Raw genomic sequence first — 25,676 nt, forward strand, 5'->3', positions numbered from 1 at the left:
TGAAAAGTATTATGTCATTAGGATGCCACTGGTCAAATTGGAACTGGTACTTTATCACTCCCTGATGTCTCTAAACAAACAGAATATTGGAATAAGGTTCCCGAAGAATACAAGCATTTTAGTTTTAACGATTTGCTTAACAACAAACTGGAGTTTGAACATTTCCGTCAGTTTCTTGGGGCTCATTCCTCAAGGTAAGGATCACAACCGTTTTTAAACATTTCTTGCTTAAAGCATCATTTTTCTAGGCTGTTTGTTTTGATTTAACACATTATAATAGTGATTTGGTGCTACATTTTTTGCCTATGTTGGTGAAGACCGATGAACATAATCATCTGAGATCTGTATGGATTACTCTTTGTTGGTGTGAATAAACTGAAATGCTGATAATATTATTTTTCTCCCAAGTTAGCAGAAACTGGTTAGAACTGGGAGCCAAATTTCAGTTTGTTTCCCTTCATTGTAATAAGAACTGTCTAAATTTGGCCTGTTGTGAAATGGATATGCCATTTGTGGAAATTTCCCTATATTTGAAATTTATGATGCTAGTCCATCACTAATGAGGGGAAAAAAAAATAGGAATATAGTAGAGTTAAGCTAACTGGCCCAGGGAAGGATCAGAGGCAACTCTTGCATTCAGTAGTTCTGTGATTTAATCACCTGCACTAACCAGGCAAGATAACCACTTTCTGAGTTCTGTCAAAATAAAAGCCTTTTCGATATTTCGTAGAATTTAGAGAAATAAATAAGAAATTTATATTTTTTCTTTGTTTTTATTTAGCATGGACCTTTTGTGCTGGACAGACATTGAGCAGTTCCGAAGAATAAGTTACAGAGATCGAAATCAAAGGGAGGCGAAATCTATATATATTAAAAACAAATACCTTAATAAAAAATATTTCTTTGGACCCAACAGTCCAGCTTCTGTGTATCAACAGAATGAGGTATCAACATATAAACTTATTTTCTGTTTTGAAGTGTGAAAATCAATAATTTATTTCTTTTGCCAATAACTTGAAAGTCTTTTTTCCTTTTGCTGTTATGATTTATATGCTAGACACTTTTAATATTGTTTAAGTGTTCACAAGTATCTATAAATTAAATGTTTTTAAAATTTTTCAACTATTACACCTTTAGCCAGGCAAGTGTAATCACAACAGTTGAGAAGCTGAGGCAGGAGGATTACAGCAAGTTTGAGGCCAGCCTGGGCTATAGGGTTACATAGTGAGTTCAAGGCCAGCCTGAACTGCATAATAATAGCCTGTATCAAAAACAAAAAACAAACCAGAAAAGTTACTTTAACATAACTTTTATTCATCTAGGTCTGTGTTGTGGATAATGCTTAGAAAATCATAGCTTTGAACCTACTATACTTGAGTTATTTATTCATTCTTCAAATATGAGTGCCTCTGATATGCTGACATTGTTCCAGACACTCAGAACAAAGTAATGAACAGGCAGGACAAGGTCCCTGCACCTTTGAACAAGTAGGAAAGCAGTTATTATCAGCCACTAAGCCTAAGCTCTCTCTCTCTTTCTCTGCTCTTAGCTGTTATTATTCCATACATAATCCATCATTCTGTTTACAATTTTATCATCCCCACAATTTATTTTCATTGATCAGGAACATAGGTTTGACCTTTTCGTTGTATCAAAGCCTTAAACACAGCTTGTTAATAATAATAGTGTCATTAGATTGACAGCAAAAAAATCACAGCATGATTCAGCTATGAGTTTATTTCATGAAGTATGTCTCAATTTTTATGGTTTTGAAATACAAAAAGTTAAGCAGTATAATTTATTTATTTTGAAGTTTTTTAGCTCTACACTACTACATAAAGAGCAAATGGCTTCTTTTTATTTTAGGAGCTTAAAGGATATATAATCTTGGTATACATTTATAAAATAAATTTCATATTAGTGTTAAATTCAGAAAATTTAAAAAACTTCAGAGACATTCATGAGTGGAGCAAACCAAATTAATAAGCTACATCTTTGGTGGGAGTGGAAAAACAAGAACTCGTGGGAGCAAGGGGGGGAAGTGGTAAAATTAAGCAACTTTGACAAAAATGCTTTGCTTTTAGTTCCCCAAGATACAAATCTGGGACACATTAGCAAAAGTGGTTGGGTATCTCAATAAGCATAAGTATGAATAAACACATGGAAAGCATTTGTTCTGTATTTGGCTTGTGCTTCATTGCGTGAGGTTTCATGGTATCTGATGCTACTGTGTGAACCCTCTGTGGTTCGCACAACACACTGAGGGTTTAAAAGTCACCATTGCTGTCATAGCAAATGGTTGTACTTCACATAAAGCCTTCTTCGTCTCCATCACTCCTCCTTTATGTACTTATTTTATACTTGAGCATGTCCATGTCACATCAAGTTCTTAAGGACATTGGTCCTCATTTTAGTTGTGTAGCCAGTTTAAACTTTGATTTGCAGGATAGTAGTTCATGCAAAGCAATATTACTTTTGGATTATTATTTGATAAATACTATTAAAAGAGGACTAAAAAGGAGTTTCTCTTTTGTTTTTACATGAAACATTATTAATAGGAGCATCTTATTAATATTAATCTAAAGGAGAACTAAATAAAGAGGGTAGCTGTTCTAGTAAGAAACCCAGAAATTTTGAGCAATATATCCACAGAAACAGTTAGAAAACAATAATTTATAGCAGGAAGTAGCTACCACAAGCTTATCGAGGCCAATAATTTTACAGAAGGAAGGTTTGGGCCACAGAGAAATTGTGTTTTTAAATGATTCCACCTGTAAAAATCTAACTATTATTTTCTTTTTTTTTTTTTTTTTTTTTTTTTGGTACCAGGGATTGAACTCAGGTCCTTGTGCTTTCAAGGCAGGCCACCGAACCACTGAGTTAAATCCCCGGCCCCCTAACTATTATTTTAAAAATACAACTTTTATCTACTTCCTTGTCTCTGTTTCCTTTTTAGGAATTATCAGGAGTAGTCCTGCAGCACTGTCACTGTTGTCATCCTGCCATTCCCAATCTGGCATTGTTAGTGATATACATATTTTTGATATCTGTGTCAAGGTCATTGCTTAACTAATTAATTTACTTCATTTTCCTCATCCATAAAAAATAATGCTTTCTTAAATGGGTCAACTTGACTAGAATTACAGATTCATAGAATATTAGGCCTAGATGAGAACTTGGAAAACTAATAGATTAATACCCACATTTTATAGTTAAAGGTGATGATTCAGTGAAAGAAAAGAGTGCCTTTGCTTCTGGTCACATTGGATGACACATTCTCACCTCTGGGGCTGGGGCTGTAACTCAGTGCTAGGGTGCTTGCCTCATGTGCTGAGGCCCTGGGTTTACTCCCCAGCACCAGGGGGGAAAATCCCACTTCTGTATTTGTGTTGTCTTTTAAATATTTCATAGAAAGAAAAAAATTATACATCTAAAATGAACCACCATGTAAACAATTCTTTTTTGATGTTAGGAAAGTTTGTTTGTTTGTTTTGTTTTTTTGTTTTTTTGTCATTTTTATATACAGTATGGCCAGATTGCAAAAAGTGAAAATTGTGGCACTTTCAGGAATGAATGGATGACCATTAGTGTTTCTTTCGCAAAGCAAACATTTTTAGTTTCTGTTTTATTTTTATTTTCTTAGGTAATGGAGTTAAGTGGTGGCTGGGGAAAGATTCTCCACGAGCAGCTTGACACACCTGTTTTAATTGAAATTCAGAAGCACGTCTTAAATAGGCTGGAAAACGTGTGGTTGCCATTGTTTCTTGCAAGTGAACAGTTTGCAGCCCGACAAAAGATAAAGGTATATAAATCAGAGTAGTTTCGGGATGGCAATTGGCAGTACTTACTGAGACTTCAACTATGTACCAGCAGCCTCCTGTGACTGTTGACCCAGTCATTGTACCTCTGTAGGTAGTAGTTAAAAGTTGAGTCAGACTTCCCAAATTTTGATGTCAGCAGTATTAATTGTACCACTTTTAAGTCTCGTACGTTTAATGTTCTCAATTGAAAAATGGAACTAATAATAGAAATTGCTTCATAAGATCATTGTGAAAATGAAATGAAATTAGTGTGTGTTTAGTTTCTCAGAATGGTGCCTCGCACACAGCAAACACATGTTATCTATCAACATAGTTGTTATTTTTAATATTATTAAGTCCTTACACAAATGGGCAAGGATATATGAGGATATTCATTGTAATGTCCTATGGGGGAATTGTTAAGTGAGTTACAACAATTCCACTATGGAAAACTACACATTTCCATATAACATGAGATTATATTAAATGAGATTTCCACATGTATTGATATGAAAGATGTTATTTACTGAGTGAAGAAAGCAGAATGCAGAATAGTGTATGGAAGAGAATCCCATTATATCTACTTCTCTTGGTCCACGTGTGCCTGTGTATGCATAGCCACCTATATCTATTCACCTATATCTATTGATCCTTCCAGCTATCATTTTATTTGTGCTTGGGAAAAAAACTGAAAGGTTCTGCTTCCTGGAAATTGGGATTGGGAAGGATTTTTATTTTTTACTTTGTAAAGTGGGTTCTTGCTTTTGACTTGTTTTGTTTTAATTTTAAATGAAGCAAGTATTATTTCAATCATTTAAAATATCATTATCATACCAAAAAACAGGCAAGCCTAATGTTTTTTTTCTTTTTATTGAGTTTATTGGTACAATCTAGGTATACAATACAGTTACATTCATCATTGGGATCCTGTACCTTTACATGATAGGTCTTGATTCTCATTTTTTCCCCTTGTCCTTGCCCTCCCTTCACCCCCTTCCTCCCCTCCCCATTTACAAACACTTTATTTCCATTTTTTCAGTTTCTCATATTTTTTCCTCTCTCTTATTACCTTTCCCCCACCCTTCCCACTTACCCTACACCTTTAGCCCTTTACTTCCTATTTCACATTATTAATTATCTCATTAGGATCCTGTGTACTATTATAGTTTTTCACACCAGAGAAACTATTCGGTATTTCAATTAAAGAAATCTCTGTATGAACATTAAAAATAGGGAATCCTAAAATAAAATTAAAAAGGAAAGTAAAAGAGAAAAGGCAATGATGTAACATTAAAATAATCCTTAATTCTGGAGATGAAAATGGTCCCCGAACATATTTAAATTGCTTCTTGCTCTTATAGTCTTATCTTATTCTTTTTTTCATTATTTAGAGAATACTTTATTAGTTTCTGTAATCAAACCCAAGTAGATATGACCTTACATATTTAGTGCAATGCATTACCCCTGTACACATGGAAAAAAAAATTTTAAAATTAATATTTATACACCAATATGGCTGTCCATTGCTGTACAAAGCCAACTCAACACAGTAAATTGGGATAACTTTTTCCAAAGTTGACAGCACTGTTAAAGTTTCCCAAAATTCAGTTTATATCTATCTATCTATCTATTTATATATTTATATTTATATAAAAAGACTAATAATAGCAATATGTTATGCATCGATAGCAGCAACAGCTTTTCCAGGTTTTGCAGTCATCTGAACAAAAATATAGACATCCAGCACATTCCATTAAAAAAAACAAAACAAACAAAAAACAAAGAAAAGAATAATATCCAGAAAACAGCAAAGTTCTGTTGCTGTTGTGGTAACTGGCACCATTTTTTTTATTAGCATCTTAATCATCATCTGGAAAGAGAACATTCTAGAGTAATATCATTAAATGTAGCTCTGATAAAGCACAGTCCCTACTATGTATCATAAAGCAGGTACAAGATATTTTACATTCACAGAGGTATGATACAGTACCGTCCTCCATCAATAATACTAGAATCAGTTTTGGTTTGAAATTTGCTTTGTCTGCAAATAAGATTGCTATCCCTGTTTTTTTCTGGGCTCCTGTCACATGGAGAATTGTTTTCTATCCTATTCACTTTCAGTCTATGGGCTTCGTTTTGCACTCGGTGTGTTTCGTGTATACAACATACTGTTGGATTTTGCTTCTTATTCCATTTTGCCAGTCTATTTCTCTTGATTGGTGAGTTGAGGCCATTGACATTGCTGGTTATAACTGATATGTACTGACTTATTATTGACATGTTATTGGCCTTTTGTTGACTCTTTTTACTTTTTCACCTTCTCCTTTTAGTCTCTTGCCTTAGGCAAGCCCAATCTTTACAAAATAATAAAAGTGTAAAAAAATGCAATGATGTTCTACGCTATTAATACTGCTTGGGAAGAACTTGAAAAAAATTTCCCTCTACATTGTACTGAATTTATGAGACACTCTGAGGGCAACATATCTGGAAATATTTTTAGTCTTTTGAGCTGAGCAATAGCTGGGAACACATAATTTCTAGTATAGAGAAGAGCCCGACTCATTTTAGGCAAAAAGTTCCCAGAAATAAGCTTTGGAAAAAATCAAATCTCTTCATTCTCTTTCTTCAGGGAAACTCCAGTTCTCTATCCAAAGCTAAATAAAGGAAATTTGGCTTACTAATATTATTTACCACATTTTCTCATTATATTTACCACAGTAATTTTTTTTTTTGTAACTTGTCATTTCCTAATTTAGCATTCTTTGGGTGGTCAGCAAAATAAACTGATTCTGGCAACAACCTTAAGTCAAAGGAAAAAAGGAGAGGGTGAGAATTTATTCTAAAATCTCATGCATTTAGGGGAAGAGTTGACACCCAATCGTTAGAAAAGATGTAGGCCAGAACAGACCTGGAAATCCAGCAAAAACTCAGATTTTTTTCCTCTGGGCTGTGGCTATCCAATGGCTCAGTTCTGGGAATGTAGCTCAGTGGTTGAGGGCTTGCTTAGGATATGCAAAGACTGGGTTTGAACCCCTGGACTGCAAGAAAAGGGAAAAAATTGACTCAGCTCCAATGGTACTAGTCCTTGACTCTCTAGATCATCTCCTGGATCAATCTGCTATGGGCAGGGAGATAGAGACAGATAGCATATTTTTGGCATGAACAGTTCCCCAGAAAGGGAAAATATTATCTATAGGCAGTTCCAAGAAGTAGTTCCAAGCATCCGTGGAGGGCAGATGCATCAAGACTCTGAAGATGTTCAAGTCCTTCATTTAAAATGATGTCGTTTGCATATGAACATATCCTCCCAGGTACTTTACACATGTCCTCCCACATACTTTAAAATCATCTCTGGATTGTTTCTAAAATACTAATGCAATGCAAATGCTACATAAATTGTTGTTATACTTTGTTGTTTAGGGAATGAAGATAAAAGTCTGTACTTGTTCAGTACAAACACAGGTTTTTCTCCCCAAATATTTTCCATTCAAGTTTGGTTGAGCCCAGAGTTATGAAGGATAGACTATCTACTGTATTTTCCCATGTGTTAACAATAAGCTTTGGACACTTCTAAAATTAGCTGCATGAGCCTGGGATTTCAGTGGCACCAGCACTTGCAAGTGTAAGGTCCTGAGTTTGATCCCTGGTACCAGAAAAAAAAAATAGTTGCAGAAAAGTATATGGCTAGAAAATAGCACAAAAATCTGAGAACCCATAATTATGTCTCTAGCTTCAGTCAGTTCCCCGTGAGTCCAAGGGAAGATGTCATTCACATTCAGGCCAATATGATGAGATGTCTGCATTGGTAGATGAGGAAGTTGTGTTCCAAGAATGTGTGACCTCCAGAACCATTACTGCAGGGCTCCCACTTCTCAGTCTTGTCTTCTGCTTCCTGACCAGTGCCTCTCTCTTACCCAGCCTCACTTTTACCTCAGTTTCTGAGCTATTACATTAGTAAATGATTTCAAAACTTTGCACTGTATAAATAATAGGATAAAATGATTGGTTTTGCTTTTAGGTACAGATGAAAGACATAGCAGGTGACTTTTTACTGCAGAAGCATGAAGGGAAAATCGGAGTGTGGAAGGCAAGTAACTGTTACATTCTTCCACTTGTAAGTTCCACTCTGTCAAGTATTACTTTCCCTTCCTTTTCTCGCCGTGACCATCGCTATAGCTCCTACCAGCTAAGCCAGCTGACTGGTACTGTGCTGATTTGCAGATGGGGAAAGTGTGACTTCTAACTCAAAGAATTTCTTGACCTGTTCAACCACAGAAGTATGTGATTGGGGGCTAGGGATTTAGCTCAGTGGTTCTGGTGCCTGCTTCACAAACACAAGGGCGTGAGTTCGATCCCTTGTAGCAAGAAAAAAAGAGTATGTGATTGACCTTTAAATATATTCCATATTTTTCCCATTCTGTGGGGGTGTCTCTTCACTCTGTTAGTGTTTTTCTTTTGTTGTGCAGAAACTCAGACAAAAAACTAATACCTAAACTATATAAATAATTCAAAAAATTAGACCCCCCCAAATTAAAAGACCCAATTAAAAATGGGCATCTGAAATGAATAGACACATCTTACAGAAGAAATACAAAAGGCTATAAATTCAAGAAAACATGTTCAACATCATTGACCATTTGAGAAATGCAAATTAAAACAACACTAAGATTCTATTTCCAGAAAGAATAGCTACTCTCAAGAAATCAACCAATAATAAATACTGGCAAGGCTGTAGTGAGAAAGGAACTCTTCTCCATTGATGAGAAGACTGTAAACTGATACAACCACTACAGAAATCAGTATGGATATTCCTCAAAAAAACCAAAAGTAGAAATTGTTTGACCCAGGTATTCCCCTTCCAGGTATTTTGTCAGAAAAAGTTGAAGACATCATACCAAAGCAATATATGCATGCCCATGTATATAGCAGCACAGTTCATAAGAACTAAATCAGCCAACTATCTATCAATAGATGAATGGGGTTTTTTAATGTATTTGTACATAGTAGAGTACTACTTTGCCATTAAAAAGGATAAATCAGCATCATGGGTAGGAAAATGAATACACCTTGAGACCATAATGTTAAGTGAAGTAATGTAGACACACAAGCTTAAATATTGCATAGTTTCTCTTATTAGAAAAAAGAGAAAGAAAAAAAGATACTGTAAGCCCATGTGGACAATGTGTCTAAAATTACCTTGACTTAGTTCAATTGTCTTATATATTTTAGATGTTCTTTGACCTATTAGTATAGTTTTCAATCTGTATGTATAATAATTAACTTTATAAGTTCTCATAAAATAAATAAATGAATCTGATGCTGGAAAAAAATAAAAGGGAGTGAATGGGAAGGAGAAAAGAATTGAAATGTACATATACCACTTCCCTACACTGAATATAATCATTTTATACTGCAAATATAGATACAGAGGCCAGAGTTGTAGCTCAGTGATGCCGTGCCTGCCTTGCAAAGTCCCGAGTTCAGTCCCCAGTACTGCAAAAAAGATACAGATATAGATATAGATAGATATAAACATAGGTATAGCATATTTTCTGAATGAGATCCTAAGTTTGATCTCCAGTACCACAAAAAAGTAAACAATGAGTAGTACAAGGCAGAATAAACAAGTTAAGTCATCTTACACTTATTTGGAATTACAGTTTAGCTTTAAAAAATTACAATAACTATCATTTTGGTAGTTATTAAAGTCACTATAATAAGACACCCTTACCTCAATAGTACAGTGATCACCTACCTTGCTTCTTATCAAGCATGATGAACAGTCTTCTTCTTGAGCCTATAAGCTGATGTGTATTTATTCTCCTTCAAGTCATGGTAGGATGTCAAACTAGACATAGGCGACTCACTGAAAACTGACAAAGATAAAGTTTATTTGAGTTGGTTGTCACGGCACACACCTGTAATCTCTGAACTAGGAGGATGAGGCAGGAGGATCACTGTGAGTTTGAGGCCAACCTGGACTACATAGCAAGATCTTATCTCAAAACAACAAAACAAAGCTAAAAGTTAATTTGAATGTTAGAGGAGTACATGTATCTGTTAGAATGCTCTTTTCTGTATTTTTCTCCTGAAATAATCTTTTATTTAACATTTGATTTTTGTTGTCTTTTTGTTAAAATACTAGTAGAATGAGCTTATATTTTATATTATTGCACATTATATATTATATTATTTTCTATTTAGTTAAATTACAGGTTTTAGTTAAACTACTAAGTTTTAGTGTCTTAAGAAGCAGGTCTTAAAACATTATTTGTTGAGTGGTTTTTAAATAAACATCCCAGTCTAATCCATAGTTGTTCCTATTTATAGGGCTATAATTTTAATAAGGACCAGATGCTGAGGGTCTTAAGTTTTTGTCTGGAGAACACGGCATGTGCTTCACTGAAATGGTGATACACATCTGTGCACTTTATCTGAGTAATGGCACCACACTCATCCAGACAACCAAGAGTTACCTTCCCTTCTCAGCGCCAGCTCAGACAGGGTCCTCAGGGCCTCCTGTAAGAGGCTCGCCTTTCTGGGCAGAATTAGTTACTCTTTCCTTTGTGTTCCGTAGCACTTTTTACATAACTCTTAAACATGTGCATCGATGGTCACATGTGATTTGTTTCAAGGAATTTATTTTACGCATTGTCAGTAATGGATATTTTTCATGTAATTTAATCATTAATATAATTTGTAAGTCCATCTAAAATGTTGCCTTTGGAAGGATCCTTCTTTGTATGCTTGTGCACTGAAATAAGTTTGGATAACTTCAATAAAATTAAAATTATTCAGTAAATTCAATAAAATTTACTTACGTTTTTTGAATCAATAAAAGGGATTGGACGTGATTTTAAATGAGTAAAAGTAAAAGTGAAACATTTCAAAATTATGAATATATAAGGTAAGTGTAGATAAAAATACCCTAAAGCATTACTAAAACACCATGGGTACTCTAGATTTTATGTTATGTAAATAATTGATCAGAGGAATTTTATTTAAATGATTATTTATTATCATTATCAATCATAATTTATTATTAAATACTATAAAAATGTCTTATCTCAAAACAGATCTCTTCAGGATAGGATTTTGACAAAGCTCTACAGTAAATTTTCTATTTAAATTAGAATTAGTTGATTTTTTTTCCTAAAAAATGAAAAACTGTCTCAATTATTCAACTGCTTTTACTTTTTTAAAACACAAGAGAATTATGTAATAATAAATAGTAATGTAATGATAATCATAACATTATGATTACTTTGTTCTACTTCAGCACAGAACTCATATTATGCACTAAAAAGTACTTTTTCACCATGGTCACAAAACTGCAATGACTGTTAACATTCATAAACAATGTAGTCATGCATTCTAAATCATCCAGTCAGTTCTTTCTTTTTCTGTACTTCTTTTAAAACTGATGCCATAAAATAAAGGAAGATAAAAAAGGAGAGCAACAGAGAGCAAAAAGTTGCCAAATGCTTTTGTACTCATGCCGCAAATTTCAACAGTCAAAATTAAAGGAAATAGAAGTTGGTAATTTTAGCGTAATTAGTGACTTTATTTTTATATTTTAAACCACAGCTGATTTTGTGTATTCTCTGTTTTGGACAGCCTGTGGAGAGTAAGTGGATATCTTCATCTTGTGAAATTATTGCTCTTCGTAAAGCATTATTGAATCCAGTGACTGCAAAGCAGTTTCAACATTTTGTGACTCTAAAAGGAGATTTATTAGGAAACGGGGTACTCTTTTGGCAAGAAGTACAAAAATATAAGGTACTGTATTGGAGCTGGGAAAAATTTTGAGGAGGAAATGCGTTACTATATAAGATTCTTAACTATAATTTTATGGACAAGATTTGTATGAGATATCCGTTTTGCTAGCCTCATGCCCATAATTAAATTTTGAGATGCTTATTGTTCATTGTCTAGATAGATTTATAATATACAGTGAAGAGTAAGGGTGAGCCCTAAATGATAGTATTGGCTTTTTTTTAAGGCATTTATGTGCATTATGACCTAATGAGTACAGTCTTTCTTGAAGTTTTAACTGCATATCTGTATCTCATGTAGAATAAATGTACTATACATGTATATATGTGCCTTATATGTACCATGTAAATGTACTATACACCTTTTTTTCTTGAAGTTGCCTGTATTTAATCCCTTTAACTAAGACCTCTCTTTATAAATATTCCTCACAGCTGTATTTTAGCAATAGTAATTAAAGATATTTATAGATAAATCAAAACGGATGAGAAAGGCTTTTTATGAGAAAAATAGCCAAATTTAAATAAAAGCACAAGGGGTTATGTGCAAAGGAATTTTTTTCCAGGTTTGTGTTTAATAGATTCATATAGAATCTTTGCCTTTAGAAGAAGGGACTTTCCTTGTTACATTGTCGAGATTTCAGTAAAGAAATGTCTTCAAGTACCTCATCGTGGTGGTGCTTGCCTGTAACCCCAGTACTTGGGAGGCGGAGGCAGGAGGATCATTGTGAGTTCAAGGCTAGATGTGTGCTACATAGTGAATGAGTGAGGCCAACCTGAACTATATAGTGAGTCCCTGTAATAGAACAAAAACAAAATCTTCAAGGTACCTAAAATATCTAGTATCAGCTTAAATGCTCTCAGAGGTACAGGCTTATTTCCCTGCATGCAGACTATTTTATTTATTTATTTATTTTTAATTTTTTTGGTACCAGGGATTGAACTCTGGACCTTGTGCTTGCAAGGCAGGTGGCAGAACCACTGAGCCCCAGCCTATTTTATTTTTAAAAGTGAGAAATAAAAGTAACACTAGACTTCAAGAGTATAATGCATTCAGTTGGCCTGTAGTTTTAAGTACATCTTGTGCCACACTACTGCAGTTACTCGATATACAAGTAGTGATTGCTCAGTAAACCCAAGCCTTCTGCAACATTCCATGAAACTGTAACTCAGGCTGTAACAGAAAAAAAATTGTGAGAATTTTCACACAAGAAATATTTTTCAGAGTTTTTTGAGAATTATAAAGGAAGTAGAGTCTGTTTCCTCAATAGGTGATTTTTCTATCTGGGTGGGCAGAATTATCTTTAAGAAGAACATGATGAAGCCCAACCCTGCTAGAATAAGGGGTATTGGAATAAACCTTAACAACAGTACTTGAGAAAACCCATAGAAGAATCACAGAGACGGCCTTTAGTTTGTAGCTTCCAGTCATCTCTATTTTAATATCTTTTCTGTGGTATAGCATGCATTGCTTACAATAGTGGGCAGTTGTTTAAAGATATGCTATAAAATTAAAAACTATGTGATGGGAGTAAGATCTGAGAAGCATTTAATAAGTATCAAATGTGCCAGCCATCATGCTAGATTGTAAGAATGATAAGGTGAATACCGCACATGGTCCTTCCTCAGGGAGGAAGATATCCATGAAAACAAATATTTGGAAATTACATTGATCCTGATCCATGTTCTGATAAGGTATCATTTAGCACAGAGGAGATGATGCTGGGGTTGGAGGGGTGGAAGGTCAGGGCAGCCTCAGCAGAAGTGGTGCTATTTGCACTGGACTTGAGGAAACTCACCAGTGGGAAGGCATTCCTCCTGGCAGAGCCTTGGGAACCAGCCTCACATGCCTTACTCTTGCTGTTTACTGCCTGCTAGATACTGTCCTAGTGCTTTTCATATAATAATGAGTTTATATTTCACAAGAACGCTGAGCTCAAGGATGTTATTCTTACAGAATCCTTTGAGGTCCAAGGTATTATTTAACAGATAAGATAGCTAATGCATAGAAAAGTTAAGAAAATCCCAACATCATACAGGTGATTAAGTGTTAGAGATAGAATTTGAACCCAGTCATTCTATTGCTGAAGTTCATGTCCTTAACCATACAACTCTGCTGCCTCCCAGTAAGGATTGTGGTAATACACAAAGAACTGCATGGAGTAACCCCAATCAAACATTGTTCTGGGCCATGAAAGTTGGAAAGGACCAGATATACAACAAAGTGACATTTGTTACCAAATCATGATACAGATCCAAAACAAAATACTCTGCAGCCAATCAAAATCATGCTGTAAGCGGGAATAATCAATGATGGAAAAAGATGTTTACTCTAGCTGCTAGAAAACAGTACGGTTTAATAAAAATTATGCGTTATGTTGTGTGCAAAGATTAGGAGAAATATAGTCATCCAACAAATATTTACCAAGGACCAGGCTAAAACTCGAGGATATAGCAGTCATCAAAATAGTTGTCCCTTATAGAGCTTACATGTGTCAGGAGGATGGGCAGATTACTGGCAGACAAGGCAATTGCAAGAGTGGGGTTTGGGTGACTGAGGCAGCCCAGGATGCTATGGGAGTAGGTAAGATGTCTCCCCTGTATTAAGCAAGTCACAGAAACCTCACTCCAAGGAAACATGCTTAAACAAGGACCTTAAGAACAGACTTTAAGAGCTCATTAGGCTAGTGGCGAGATAGAGTAGAACAGTTAGGAAAAAATCAGTTCTGGTTCTGTCTAAATTCTATGCCTTTACTCAAAATTAATACTTTGTAACTTCATAAATTTGTGTATATTTTGAAAGCTTATATTTTATAGTTATATAAATCAGACCCACCAAATAATGAGTGGGCATGGTAGCCTCACTAGTAATTACCAGTAATGCCTATCCGGCAACACACCAAACATATATGGTATAAATAGGCTTTTTTTTCTTTTTGGTACCAGGGATTGAACTCAGGACCTTACACTTGTGAGGCAGGCGGCAGCTCTGCTGAGCTAAATCTCCAGCCCTAAGTAGGCCTGTTTTGAGGTGATGCTAAGTTGAGAAGTGCTAACTGTTGTTACAGTGCAACATTTACATTAAGCTTTTCACATGTAACTTTTGCCAAATATGCAAGTTTTTGTATCTGTAGTAATATCCATAAGACAGGTACCCATAAAACAATGACTGGCATACACTGGGTACTTAATAAATTTTGGCTCATTTCTGGCCTAGAATTAGAAGTTTCCAAATTTGTTTGCTTCAACTGATTTAGAAAATAATCTCTTTGATAGCAAAATGCTATAGTTCTAGCTAAGCTATCCCTTTATTAAGCAAAGAAAGAAGAGACCTACATCTGTGGCTTTAAAAATAGATCATTTTAATGTACAGTCATTATTTTCAAGTTCTTTATCTATAATAAAAAACTTAAAAGAAGATAATGTGATGGGACAACTGGAAATACATTAGGTACAAAATGATATGAGACACCTGTTCTCCACCAGCAGACCCACTTTTCTTCTTCTTCTTCTTCTTCTTCTTCTTCTTCTTCTTCTTCTTCTTCTTCTTCTTCTTCTTCTTCTTCTTCTTCTTCTTCTTCTTCTTCTTCTTCTTCTTCTTCTTCTTCTTCTTCTTCTTCTTCTTCTTCTTCTTCTTCTTCTTCTTCTTCTTCTTCTTCTTCTTCTTCTTCTTCTTCTTCTTCTTCTTCTTCTTCTTCTTCTTCTTCTTCTTCTTCTTCTTCTTCTTCTTCTTCTTCTTCTTCTTCTTCTTCTTCTTCTTCTTCTTCTTCTTCTTCTTCTTCTTCTTCTTCTTCTTCTTCTTCTTCTTCTTCTTCTTCTTCTTCTTCTTCTTCTTCTTCTTCTTCAAACTCAGGACCCTGCATTTAAGAAGCAGGTGGTACCACTGAGCTAAATCCTTGGCCATGCAGACCCACTTTCATTGGCGGCCTTTCTGAGCCTGAGTCACTTTGCGCAGAGCAGTCTGGATGGGAAAGCTTCCACTGACGAAATTAGCCACCCATTCTCTGTGTTCTCCTAGGACCTTCTGTATTCCTCCACTTTAACATTTCTGAAGTATTTCAACTTTTTGTTCATTTGTTTTTTTTGTTTTTGAGTCAGGGTCTTGCTATGTAACCCAGGCTGACCTTGAACTCACTGTATAGCCCAGGCTGGCCTCGAACTCCTGGTGATCCTCCTGCCTCAGCCTCCTGAGTGCCGGAATTACAGGCAAGCACCACCATGCCCAGCTATTTCTATTTTGAATAACATGTTTTTATGCTTATCTTTCAGCAGAGATTGATCCTTTCAAGGGTGTAGGCTGTGTCTGGGGGCTCAGCTCTGTGTCCGGCACATAGCAGGCACTAAATATGTAGTTGTTAAATGAGTAAAAGGAGGAACTAAAGTTGTTGTCCCTTGGCCTAGAGAAACAAGTGATCAGGATTAAAACAAGTCTTTGTCTATGTAAGATATATATGTCAGAGTCTTAGTTTCCTCAAATCCAAGAGAAAGAAAAGCTATGATTTCTTTAAAAATATCCTTGATATGCCCTCTTAACCTGAAGTTAAAAAGTATGTATCAACTGGAATGAATAGCGACACCATTCTATAAAGTGTTCTACTAGTGCAGCCATCACATTCTACTCTGTCCTTGCTCCTTCTTGTTTAGGATTTGTGCCATTCCCATTGTGATGAGTCTGTTATCCAGAAGAAGATCACAACTATAATCAACTGCTTCATTAATTCCTGTATTCCACCAGCTTTACAGATTGACATTCCAGTAGAACAGGCCCAGAAGATTATTGAACACAGGAAGGAGTTAGGACCATACATATTTAGAGAGGCACAGGTAAGATATCTGATCATGTGGCTAAGTGTATTTTAAAATAGATTGATGGCATTCTGGATTTCCTTCTAAAGTTTTTTCATTGCTTATATTTGGCAAGATTTGAATCCTCCCAGTACTAGAATTTATTCTATTAATTTAAATTATCTTCTTGGAAACAGTCTATATCCATCAACAGATGAACTGATAAACAAAATGTGGAATATATACATAATGGAGTACTACTCAGCCATAAAGAAGGATAAGCTCGAGAAGCCAGGGCTGGTGATGCACACCTATCATCCTAGTACTTGGGAGGATGAGACAGGAGGATTGCAGTGAGTTGAGGTCAACCTGGGTTACATAGCAAGTTCAAGGCCAATCCTGTACCACATAGTGAGACCCTGTCTCAAAGAAAAAAAGAAAGAAAAAGGGTAAGATTGAGCCATTTGTAGGAAATTAGATGCACTTTAGGACTATAACGCTAAATGAAGTAAATCAGACACAGAAGGTTATATATCGCATGATTTGTCTTATGTGAGAAATCCAAAGTATAAATAATTTAAAGAGCAAAAAAAAAAAAATAGATGATAGGAAATAGGGAGATGGACTTTGTAGAGATGGGAAAAAGGGTCTGGAGTGGGGGAAGATAGAGGAAGGAGAAGTAAAGGAATTCAGAACCAATACCTATCTGTACCAATTCCTCTTGATGAATGTATGATTGTTCATCAGAGACACAAACTAATAAGACAATAAAAAGTTAAAAATCATTTAATCTTTGCATTTGCCACCGACATATGAGAAACTAGTAACATGCATGTTATTTTGTTGACAATATACTCAAATAAAGTTTAAAATACACCGACTTTCTGTGATTAGCAGTTTTATTTTAATGAAGGCTAATGCTGCCTTCGTTTCCCACCATTTACATCTCCTTTTAAAATATCTGCTACCACAAAAATGTGTAAAATATGTGTGCCCTAAGATTTGTATATTTTTAAAGATTGGAATATTCACATAGCTCATAAAATAAGTGCGAGGAGATTTAACTACTCAACCAACATAAAGTACACAAACTCATGAAAGGAAAATCATGGCTGTTAACCTGCTCAAGTTACTTCTTTTTAAGATAAATAATAGAAAACATTGACTTGGTGAACATAATTTATTTGCATTTTGAAAAGCCTTTTAGTGATGTTGTTCCTAAAAAATGATTAAGAAAAATAAATTATACTGGGGGTAATAGGGAAGGCCATGTCATGAATTAAGTGATATGAAACAGAGATTTAGAACACGATTGCCCTTGAGCATGGAAAAAAGCCATTATTCCCTAACATTCATTTGTGAACCAGCTGTGTTCTAAGTCCTCTAAGAAACTGAAAGTGGACTCACAATCCAAATTATACATTAAAACAGGCAAAAATACAGGCGTATGATTGAAGATGTGCTAGAGAGAAACAGAGAAAACATTGTGCCAGAATTGTAGACTCTGCTAATGAAGAGATCTTAGGGAGAATTTAGCCTTGCCTAACGGTGCTGATAAACCAGGCCAGGACTTGCCCATCTGTCCAGAGAGCCTGCATCCGACTGGTAGATGTCTGGAGCTGCTGACATTGGTTGGTTGTGCCACTTTCTTCAGGGATTGCAGCCATTGAGGTTTATTGGTGGCTTCTAACCAATAAGGTCTACCTGATTTTCTAAAATGGAATCACAGATATGGACTTTAGAGCATCGGAAAATACAGAAACTATTTGGGGGCTTGATTCCTCTGAACCTTTTATTCTTCCTATTTTGCTGAGGGTAGTTAGAGAATGGCATCCCTTTCTACCGGGCTGTTCAAGGTCATCACTGTTATGTCATTCCTCGACTTCGTTCTTCCTAAACAGCCCTTCAGACGTATGCATCTGTCCCCGTGTTATCTGTCATGCATTCCGCTTCACTACCTCACTTCAGATCTACAACTGGACTCCCATCAGTTGCCAGAACTCCCTGCCTCTGGGCTCTCTCCAGTTCATTCAGCTTAACTGCAACCAGAGCAATCTTTTTCAAAATATGTATCTGATCACATCACTTCTGTGCTTAAAATGTTCCATTTGCCCTCCACTGCCCTCAAGTGAAGTCCTGATTTCTACAGACCTGCCCAGCTACATCTCCCCCATCTCCCTGCCATGGCTCCCGAGTCTTGCTGAAGTGGCCCTTACTGTCTTCCCTCCTGAGCTTAATCTCTCCCTCCTAAGTCCCTGTCATAACACCATCTAAAATGGTATGTCCCTGTGTCTGACTTCCTTTTTAGGTTATAAGCTTTTGAAATTTAGGGCATGTTTTCTATTTGTCTTTGTGGCCCAGCTATGTGGCACAGAGTGGGCTCTTGGATCACATGAAAGGAGATTTTGTCATGGCCAACATTGAAAAGGAGAGCAAAGTTGGGCAAAAGAGCTGAATAGTAAATGAAAATTTGCTATTTTAGCATTATTGTTCATGTAGTCTTTAAAGTTCCGTCGCTCAGCCAAGCTTTTACTGGTCCATTTACTCAAACTGAAACCATCCCTCGTCTGCTGACAGTAAGCAAAGTAGTTCTATATTTATTAAAATGTTTTTTGCCCACAATGTGGCTGTCTTTTAAAGTTCTAAAGGTACAGTGCTCGCTTTGGCAGCACATATACTAAAATTGGAACGATACAGAGAAGATTAGCATGACCCCTGCGCAAGGATGACACGCAAATTCGTGAAGTGTTCCATATTAAAAAAAAAAAAGTTCTAAAGGTACAAATTTATTAATGACAGATATTAACCTAAAATCTCAATCGCATCTTTTGGAAATGTAACATTTTTATACCTTCCATCGAAACTTTGTATCCTAACTGGGTAATTTCAGATGAGGGTTAAGCCTTCCACCTGTAATGCGTGCCTAGATTTGAGACCTGGAGATGGCTTGGATTTTGGAAACAGAACTGAGGAGAGCCAATATTTGGAAAAGAGAGGAGTAGTGGTAGTTAAGCTTACGAAGTTCGTGATAACTACTGTGATCCCTTAACATGAGAAAGGGGCATTTATGTAATTAAATGAATGGCAGGTACATGTACATGAAAATTTCTTAAAAGCTTGATTCATCAAATAAAGTGCCATTGGACTTTACCGTCACACTGTCAAGAGGCTGTAGGAGTCAGTGATGAAACTGTGTCTTACAAAGAGTAAATAACTTTAGAATTACTAATAACATTCGTATTTGGAAGAGGAGTAATGAACTATGCCAGTTCAGGACTCTGCTGATCACTGCAGCTTTTGTTTTTAAAACTTTTCCTCTTTTTCCCTTAACAGTTGACTTTGAGCCTAATGGGATGGTTTAGCTTTTTTCAGGGCATTAGGTAAAGGCTATTCCTAGTCATAAGATGTTGGGCTTGATTTGAAGTGGCAAGTCCTACCTTCTTGAAAGTAATGTATACCTCTGGAACTAATGGAAAAACTTGGCATAGGAATTAGAGCAACTATTCTTATCTCTATAAATATCACAATTAATCACTTAATGTAAAGTGTCCTCATAGAAAGCATTTGCCTAGGATATCATTTGGCTTTTTAAATGTTACTTTTCTTGCTCTCGCATAAAAGAGAGATTATATCATTTAAAAGTTACTCGAGATTTATTCTTAGATCTGCAGCTTTGTTTAAGAGCTTTTCCAGAGGCAAAATGGTATTTCCTTTCTCTAAAAGAAAGAAAAAGGGGTGGGGGAGTCTCCCTTGGTGAACTGAATACTTGGAATACTTGCATAAAACAGCAGAGTATGGGGCAGATCAACTAGTATAGGTTTTAAAAGAAAACATAAATTTCTTATTTAAAAAAGACCTAATGGACTCTTTATTAATACAATCAATTGGTTAGGGAAACAAAGAATAAAGTGACTTTTAAGTATTTGGTGTATGTTTTTCTTTTTAAAGAAAGTCTTTTCATTGGTAATAAAAAAACATTGATGATAAGCATGTGCTGAGCTGAACTACACTAGAAGTCTGGAGACAATAAGTTGGAGGAAACATGGTGTGTATTAAAGATAGAATACTTAATCCATTATTATGCTGAATTAGAGTTTAAATCAGTACATTTGTATAAAATTGTAACCTGAGACATGCTTTGTTTTTTACACAGATGACAATTTTTGGGGTTCTGTTTAAATTTTGGCCGCAGTTTTGTGAGTTTAGGAGGAATTTGACTGATGAAAAAATTATGAGTGTTTTAGAGAGAAGACAAGAGTACAATAAGCAGAAAAAGAAATTGTCAGTCATAGATGATGAAAAAATTGGAAAGGTAAGATAATACTCATTTTGGATTTAATCACATTATACGTATGAACTTATAGAAGAAATTGGGCCAGGAACTATACAGAGAAGTTACAGAATACAAATTTAGTGGCCTTTCAGCCTTCACGTATCATCTCTTCTGTGTGATGACTTGACTGTCCTAGGCCACACAAGCAGTATCTGTTGCAGCTATATTCCTTTTTTTCATAAATCACACTTTTACTGTCCTGTAATTGTGCATCTGTTGTCTCTGCTGATGGAGATCTTCAAAGATAGTATCTGTCTTATTTATCCATGTTTCATAAGCACTTATACTAGCATCCAAGACATGCTCAATTGCTAACTGTTGTGTATTGGTTAAAATCAAGAAATGAATGAATGAATAATTTGTACCAGCATTTTCAGCATTAAAATTACAAAATGAAACATCATGAAATTTGTAAGTATAAGTCACAGGCTAACCTGCCTCCATTTCTCCAGAAAAATCCCAGATGTTTCTGTCATACATTTTGTACTTGGTTATGGAAATGAAAAATGCCTTTAATTGACCTCATATCTGTTGACTAGTAACAACTAAAAGGGTTAGGTACAAAATATTGACAATTGAAAAGCAACCCTTCTGAAGACTAATCCTATAGATTTCACATTTTGCATACCCACCCCCAGATGAATCTTACTATGTTGCCTAGGCTCTTCTCAGATTTCTAGGGCTCAAGTGTTTCTCCTGCCTCAGCCTCCCAAGTGCTAGGATTATAGGCGTGCGCCACCACACCCGACTTGCCTCAAATTTTTATAGTCAACAAAGGTGGATGAGTAAATGAATATAGGAAACCTATTTTTTTTTTGTAACATGAAATGAAAGGATGAGTATAGAAAAATGAATATAGGAAACATGATTTGTTTTGGTACCAGGGACCTTGTGCTTACAAAGCAGGCACAGTACCACTGAGTTAAATCCCCAGCCCCAAACATGATTTTTTTGTAACATAAACATGCTTTTTTTTGGTTTTTTGAGACAGGGTCTCACTATGTAGTTGAGACTGAACTGGAACTCACTATGTAGCCCAGGTTGGTCTCAAACTCACAGCAATCCTCCTTCCTCAGCCTCCAGAGTGCTGGGATTACAGGCGTGCATCACCACGCCCGGCTGTAATATAAACATGCTTTGAAAAAACTCTGTTACTTTGCAAAGCATAGGTTTCCCTAGGTAATGATGGGCATGACTTTTAATTCTGTGAGCCTCTGTGAACTAGTGGTAGTAGTATTACTCTTTCATGATTCACAGTGGATTAATTGTCATGGTCTGATGTATATAAGAGACTCTGAGCAATTCTACCATATAATTGTAAGGTATTATTTGATCATTTGAGACAGCTATAACACAATAGGTAGAAAAGTATTTAAAGTTAGACTGCCTGGCTTCGAATCCCAGCCTTACCAATTTATTAGGTCTGTTATCTTAGTCAAAGTTCATTTTTTTCAGTAAAATGAAGATATCAATATAACTTATAGAGTAGGATTAATAAAGCACAGGGTATGTCATAAAGTAAATGTTAATTACAATAGTGTAGCAGTAATTGTCCTTACTATGGAAGAAATAATATCAAATATATCTTTAATTTTTATTTCTATAAAAAATTAATGTGCATAGCCTGAAGAAAGTTATGGCAGGACAAAGAGAAACTCATGGAAAAGTTTCACCTAGTTTAATGTCTAGTTTAATATAAAGTAGTTGAAATGAACAGATTCAAATTCATTAACAGATGATCACCGTGATTTAACTAAGTTAAAATTTTAAACTTTAAAATGGCAAAAATAAACCAGGTTATAAGATACATTGGGAAATATGTATGATGTAAGTTATGAAAATAAATCAGAGAAAAGTAAATATTCTTAAAAGAAGTTTGGGCAACGATCATTTAACAGGCCATTCATAAAAGAAGGACGAATGAGTAAAAGCATTAAAAGATGTTCAACTTCACCAGTAACCAAAGGCACGAATACTGACAACAAAGAAAATACTGGCAATATCCAGTGTTGGTATGAGGAAAAACAAGCCATTTTGTACATTATTAGAGAAAGTCTAAATGGTACTTTTTGAGAGCAGTTGGGCATGTATTGTTTAAAATGCCCATTCTTTTTAAATCAGCAAACATACATCTAGAAACTTATTCTAAAGAAGAGAATCATAAAAATGTACCCAATGTATATGTATAGCACCACTTAGTACAGAGTTGGAAATTACTTAAATTTCTAGTAGGAGGCATTATCTGTGGCATATCCACACTCATGTTGAAAATGATGGTATAGTTTATTCACTGTATCATTCAACAACTCAGACCATACAGCTGTTGAAAATGGTGATGTAATATATTCATTTCATCCCTCACCAAATATTTGAGTGTGTCGTCTGTGACAGACACTTGCTACAAATAAACATATTATGGTAAATATTACCAAGGCCCAGCTTGCATTCTAGTTCTGTATTTCTTCATATAACAACGTTTTCACCTCATACTTTCCATTAAAAAGAGCACATATAGTTTGGTTCCATTTGCATAAAATTTATTAAATAAGGGCTGGGATGTAGCTCAGCGGCACAGCTCCTGCCTGGCAAGCGCAAGGTCCTGAGTTTGATCCCCCCCCCTTTTTTTTTTCTTCAAAATAAAAAAAATTTATTCAATAAAAAAGGAAATACTAAAATTTAGAGATCATGATTGTGCTTTTTCTTTAGTAAGAAGTCTAGACCGATGTTTATGAGAATGTTTATAGATTTTTTTATATGCTACAATCTGGGAGTGGGCCGGGGATTTAGCTCAGTGGTTCCACCACTTCACAAGTGCAAGGTCCTGAGTTCCATCCCCAGTACCAAAAAAACAAATAAAATTTGGGAGTGATTTTTTACATTCAGCTTCATTTAGCTCATTTGTTTTTAAATATTTTTATACTAGTATGAAATAAAATTAGAGATCAAAGGGACAGTCACTTGGTGAAATCTCAAATGTAGCATTCACCATGAAACTTTTTTATGTGATGTTATGACTTCTTAACTGATATTACCATAGCAATATACTTTTTCTCAATAATTTAATTTAATATAATTACAGGTTGGACTCAAACAATATGCAAGTACTACAGGGTCTACTACAAAAACGCCTGCTTTAACCAGTGAATCCCTGCTAGGCCTGCAAGCATATGGCCCACAGGTAAGCAGCAAGCCGTCTCAGGGCTCCCTTCCTCTGCTGAGTGCGGAGTCGTGGAAACAGTAACTGGGTCACTGGGCAGGACCAGAGGCGTGTTTGTTCGAAAACGGGGCTAAACTTATAATGCTAGGAAGGGTTCAAATGGAATGTCCTTGAGCCTTCAGAGAACATCTTGAATCAATTTAAAACATTTATGTTTCAAAACATTTCGTATTCATTTTGACTGTGGGGAGGAGCTAGAAGTCTCGTGGTACCAGACCCATTGGATAAGGTGAGAGAGGACACAGGGTGAGGCTGTTACTTTCTGTCGGATGACACTAGGCAGCAGCATTCATCTTGTTTTTTGGTCACACTGCCTAAAGGCGTACAAGAGGACTCCAGAACTGCTTCAGAAAGTGGAGAGAGCAATGGGATAAATGCGTTTGAACCAAAAGGGAGGATTTTGACGGGCAGTAATGACAGTGTTTCTTTTACTGTAATAAAATGTTTTACTTAAACATTCACCATATATTTTGATCACACTACATACTTTCAAAGGCAAAAATTTCGAGACTCAACTTTAAAAATTATTTTTCCAGCCAACCTGGTGCTACTCAAAGTACATAGAAGCCTTAGAACAGGAAAGAATTCTTCTTAAAATCCAGGAGGAACTGGAAAGAAAGTTGCTTAAAGGTAATTTTTGCTTTTTGTTTACAGAGTTACTTAGTTATCTTCTATCACAGATTAATTTTAAGGAACTTTGCCAATGATTGTTTCAGTGTTTTTCTTATTTCTCTCGCTTTTGTGCAGGTACACCATCTTTTACACATTTTTTTGAAGTCTGGCTCAAAAAATTTTTCTTCAAAGACATAATTGAGCCAGACTTCAAAAAAGAGATCCTTCTGCCTCAACCTCCCAAATGCTAGGATTATAGGCCTGTGCCGTTATACCTGACTTCCAACACAGATTCTCTAGAAGCTAGTTCAAATTCCCCTTCCTCTTCTCTTTTATCTCGCAGATTTAGCTACTTGGTTTCCCAGGATCCTTAATTTTCTGATTCTCGGGGGCGGTTTGATGAGTAGGCCTATGTTCTCAGCCTGATTCTTTGTTTTTCTGCTGGTCTGCTCCAGACACTTCCCCCCTTCTGCAAGTGCTCCCACCACGCGGGCCACTCTCACAGTGCCCCACATTTAGGACATCACTTTTTTGATCTATGACAACCCAGAGTAAGTTTTTGTCACTGTTGTTTGGGATTTACGTTTTCTATAAATACTTGTGTTTTTCATCCATTTATTTTTTTCTTTGCAGGAATTCTTTAAGTTAAATTTAACCAACAGGAGAAGGTCAAGTAACCAATTTTGATGGTCTGCATCGGAGCAAACATAACACCTAAATAAAGTTTGGCTTGTTTTGCTTCAGTATTTCAAGGTTACAGCTATTCTGTACACGATTTTAACTTTTTTAAACCTTAGAGTAAAATGCCTACTCTTTAAGTAAGAAGAATCAAAATATTTTGCTTATCACATCCCTAAAGAAGCATATTATGCTTATCAGGTCATCTTTCAACAAATATTCCTTGAGCATTTACTTCAAAAGTATTTGGTTAGCAGATATTCAGCAGCTGATTAGGAGGCATGAATATTCCTAGCAATAAACTGACCCAAAAAGAAGAGGGAGGAGCCTTTCCCATCCATCTCCAGCTATAAGGAATGATAATAAAGTAGTGGTTCTCACACTGTAGGGCACATAAGACTCATATGAGACATTAGATAGAGATGCAGGTTCCTAGGCCCACTGCTCAAGTGTCCAACTCAGTAGTTCTTGAGCAGGAC

The 25,676-nt window shown here is 35.7% G+C and overlaps 1 protein-coding gene and 1 non-coding gene across 2 annotated transcripts in view; both read left to right on the plus strand.

Annotated features, from left to right (window-relative positions):
- The window catches only part of Rgs22 (regulator of G protein signaling 22), a gene marked incomplete at its 5' end in the record, with an annotated part of 111,222 nt that extends 86,104 nt beyond the window's left edge, over positions 1 to 25,118 (plus strand). The window contains 10 exons of the mRNA XM_010619664.2: positions 22 to 194; positions 782 to 944; positions 3,644 to 3,802; positions 7,819 to 7,887; positions 11,418 to 11,579; positions 16,217 to 16,396; positions 20,511 to 20,669; positions 23,770 to 23,868; positions 24,444 to 24,537; positions 24,975 to 25,118. Coding sequence (XP_010617966.1) covers positions 22 to 194; positions 782 to 944; positions 3,644 to 3,802; positions 7,819 to 7,887; positions 11,418 to 11,579; positions 16,217 to 16,396; positions 20,511 to 20,669; positions 23,770 to 23,868; positions 24,444 to 24,537; positions 24,975 to 25,054 — 1,338 coding nt within the window. The remainder of the gene's footprint in view (positions 1 to 21; positions 195 to 781; positions 945 to 3,643; positions 3,803 to 7,818; positions 7,888 to 11,417; positions 11,580 to 16,216; positions 16,397 to 20,510; positions 20,670 to 23,769; positions 23,869 to 24,443; positions 24,538 to 24,974) is intronic.
- LOC117285028 lies at positions 19,011 to 19,117 on the plus strand. The gene has a single exon (XR_004516043.1). It is a non-coding gene; the product is annotated as a U6 spliceosomal RNA (small nuclear RNA).
- Positions 25,119 to 25,676: the final 558 nt, after the last annotated feature.

The sequence above is a fragment of the Fukomys damarensis genome, unplaced genomic scaffold (assembly GCF_012274545.1).
Source record: "Fukomys damarensis isolate Sample0158 unplaced genomic scaffold, DMR_v1.0_HiC HiC_scaffold_5, whole genome shotgun sequence".
In the NCBI taxonomy this organism is placed as follows: domain Eukaryota; kingdom Metazoa; phylum Chordata; class Mammalia; order Rodentia; family Bathyergidae; genus Fukomys; species Fukomys damarensis.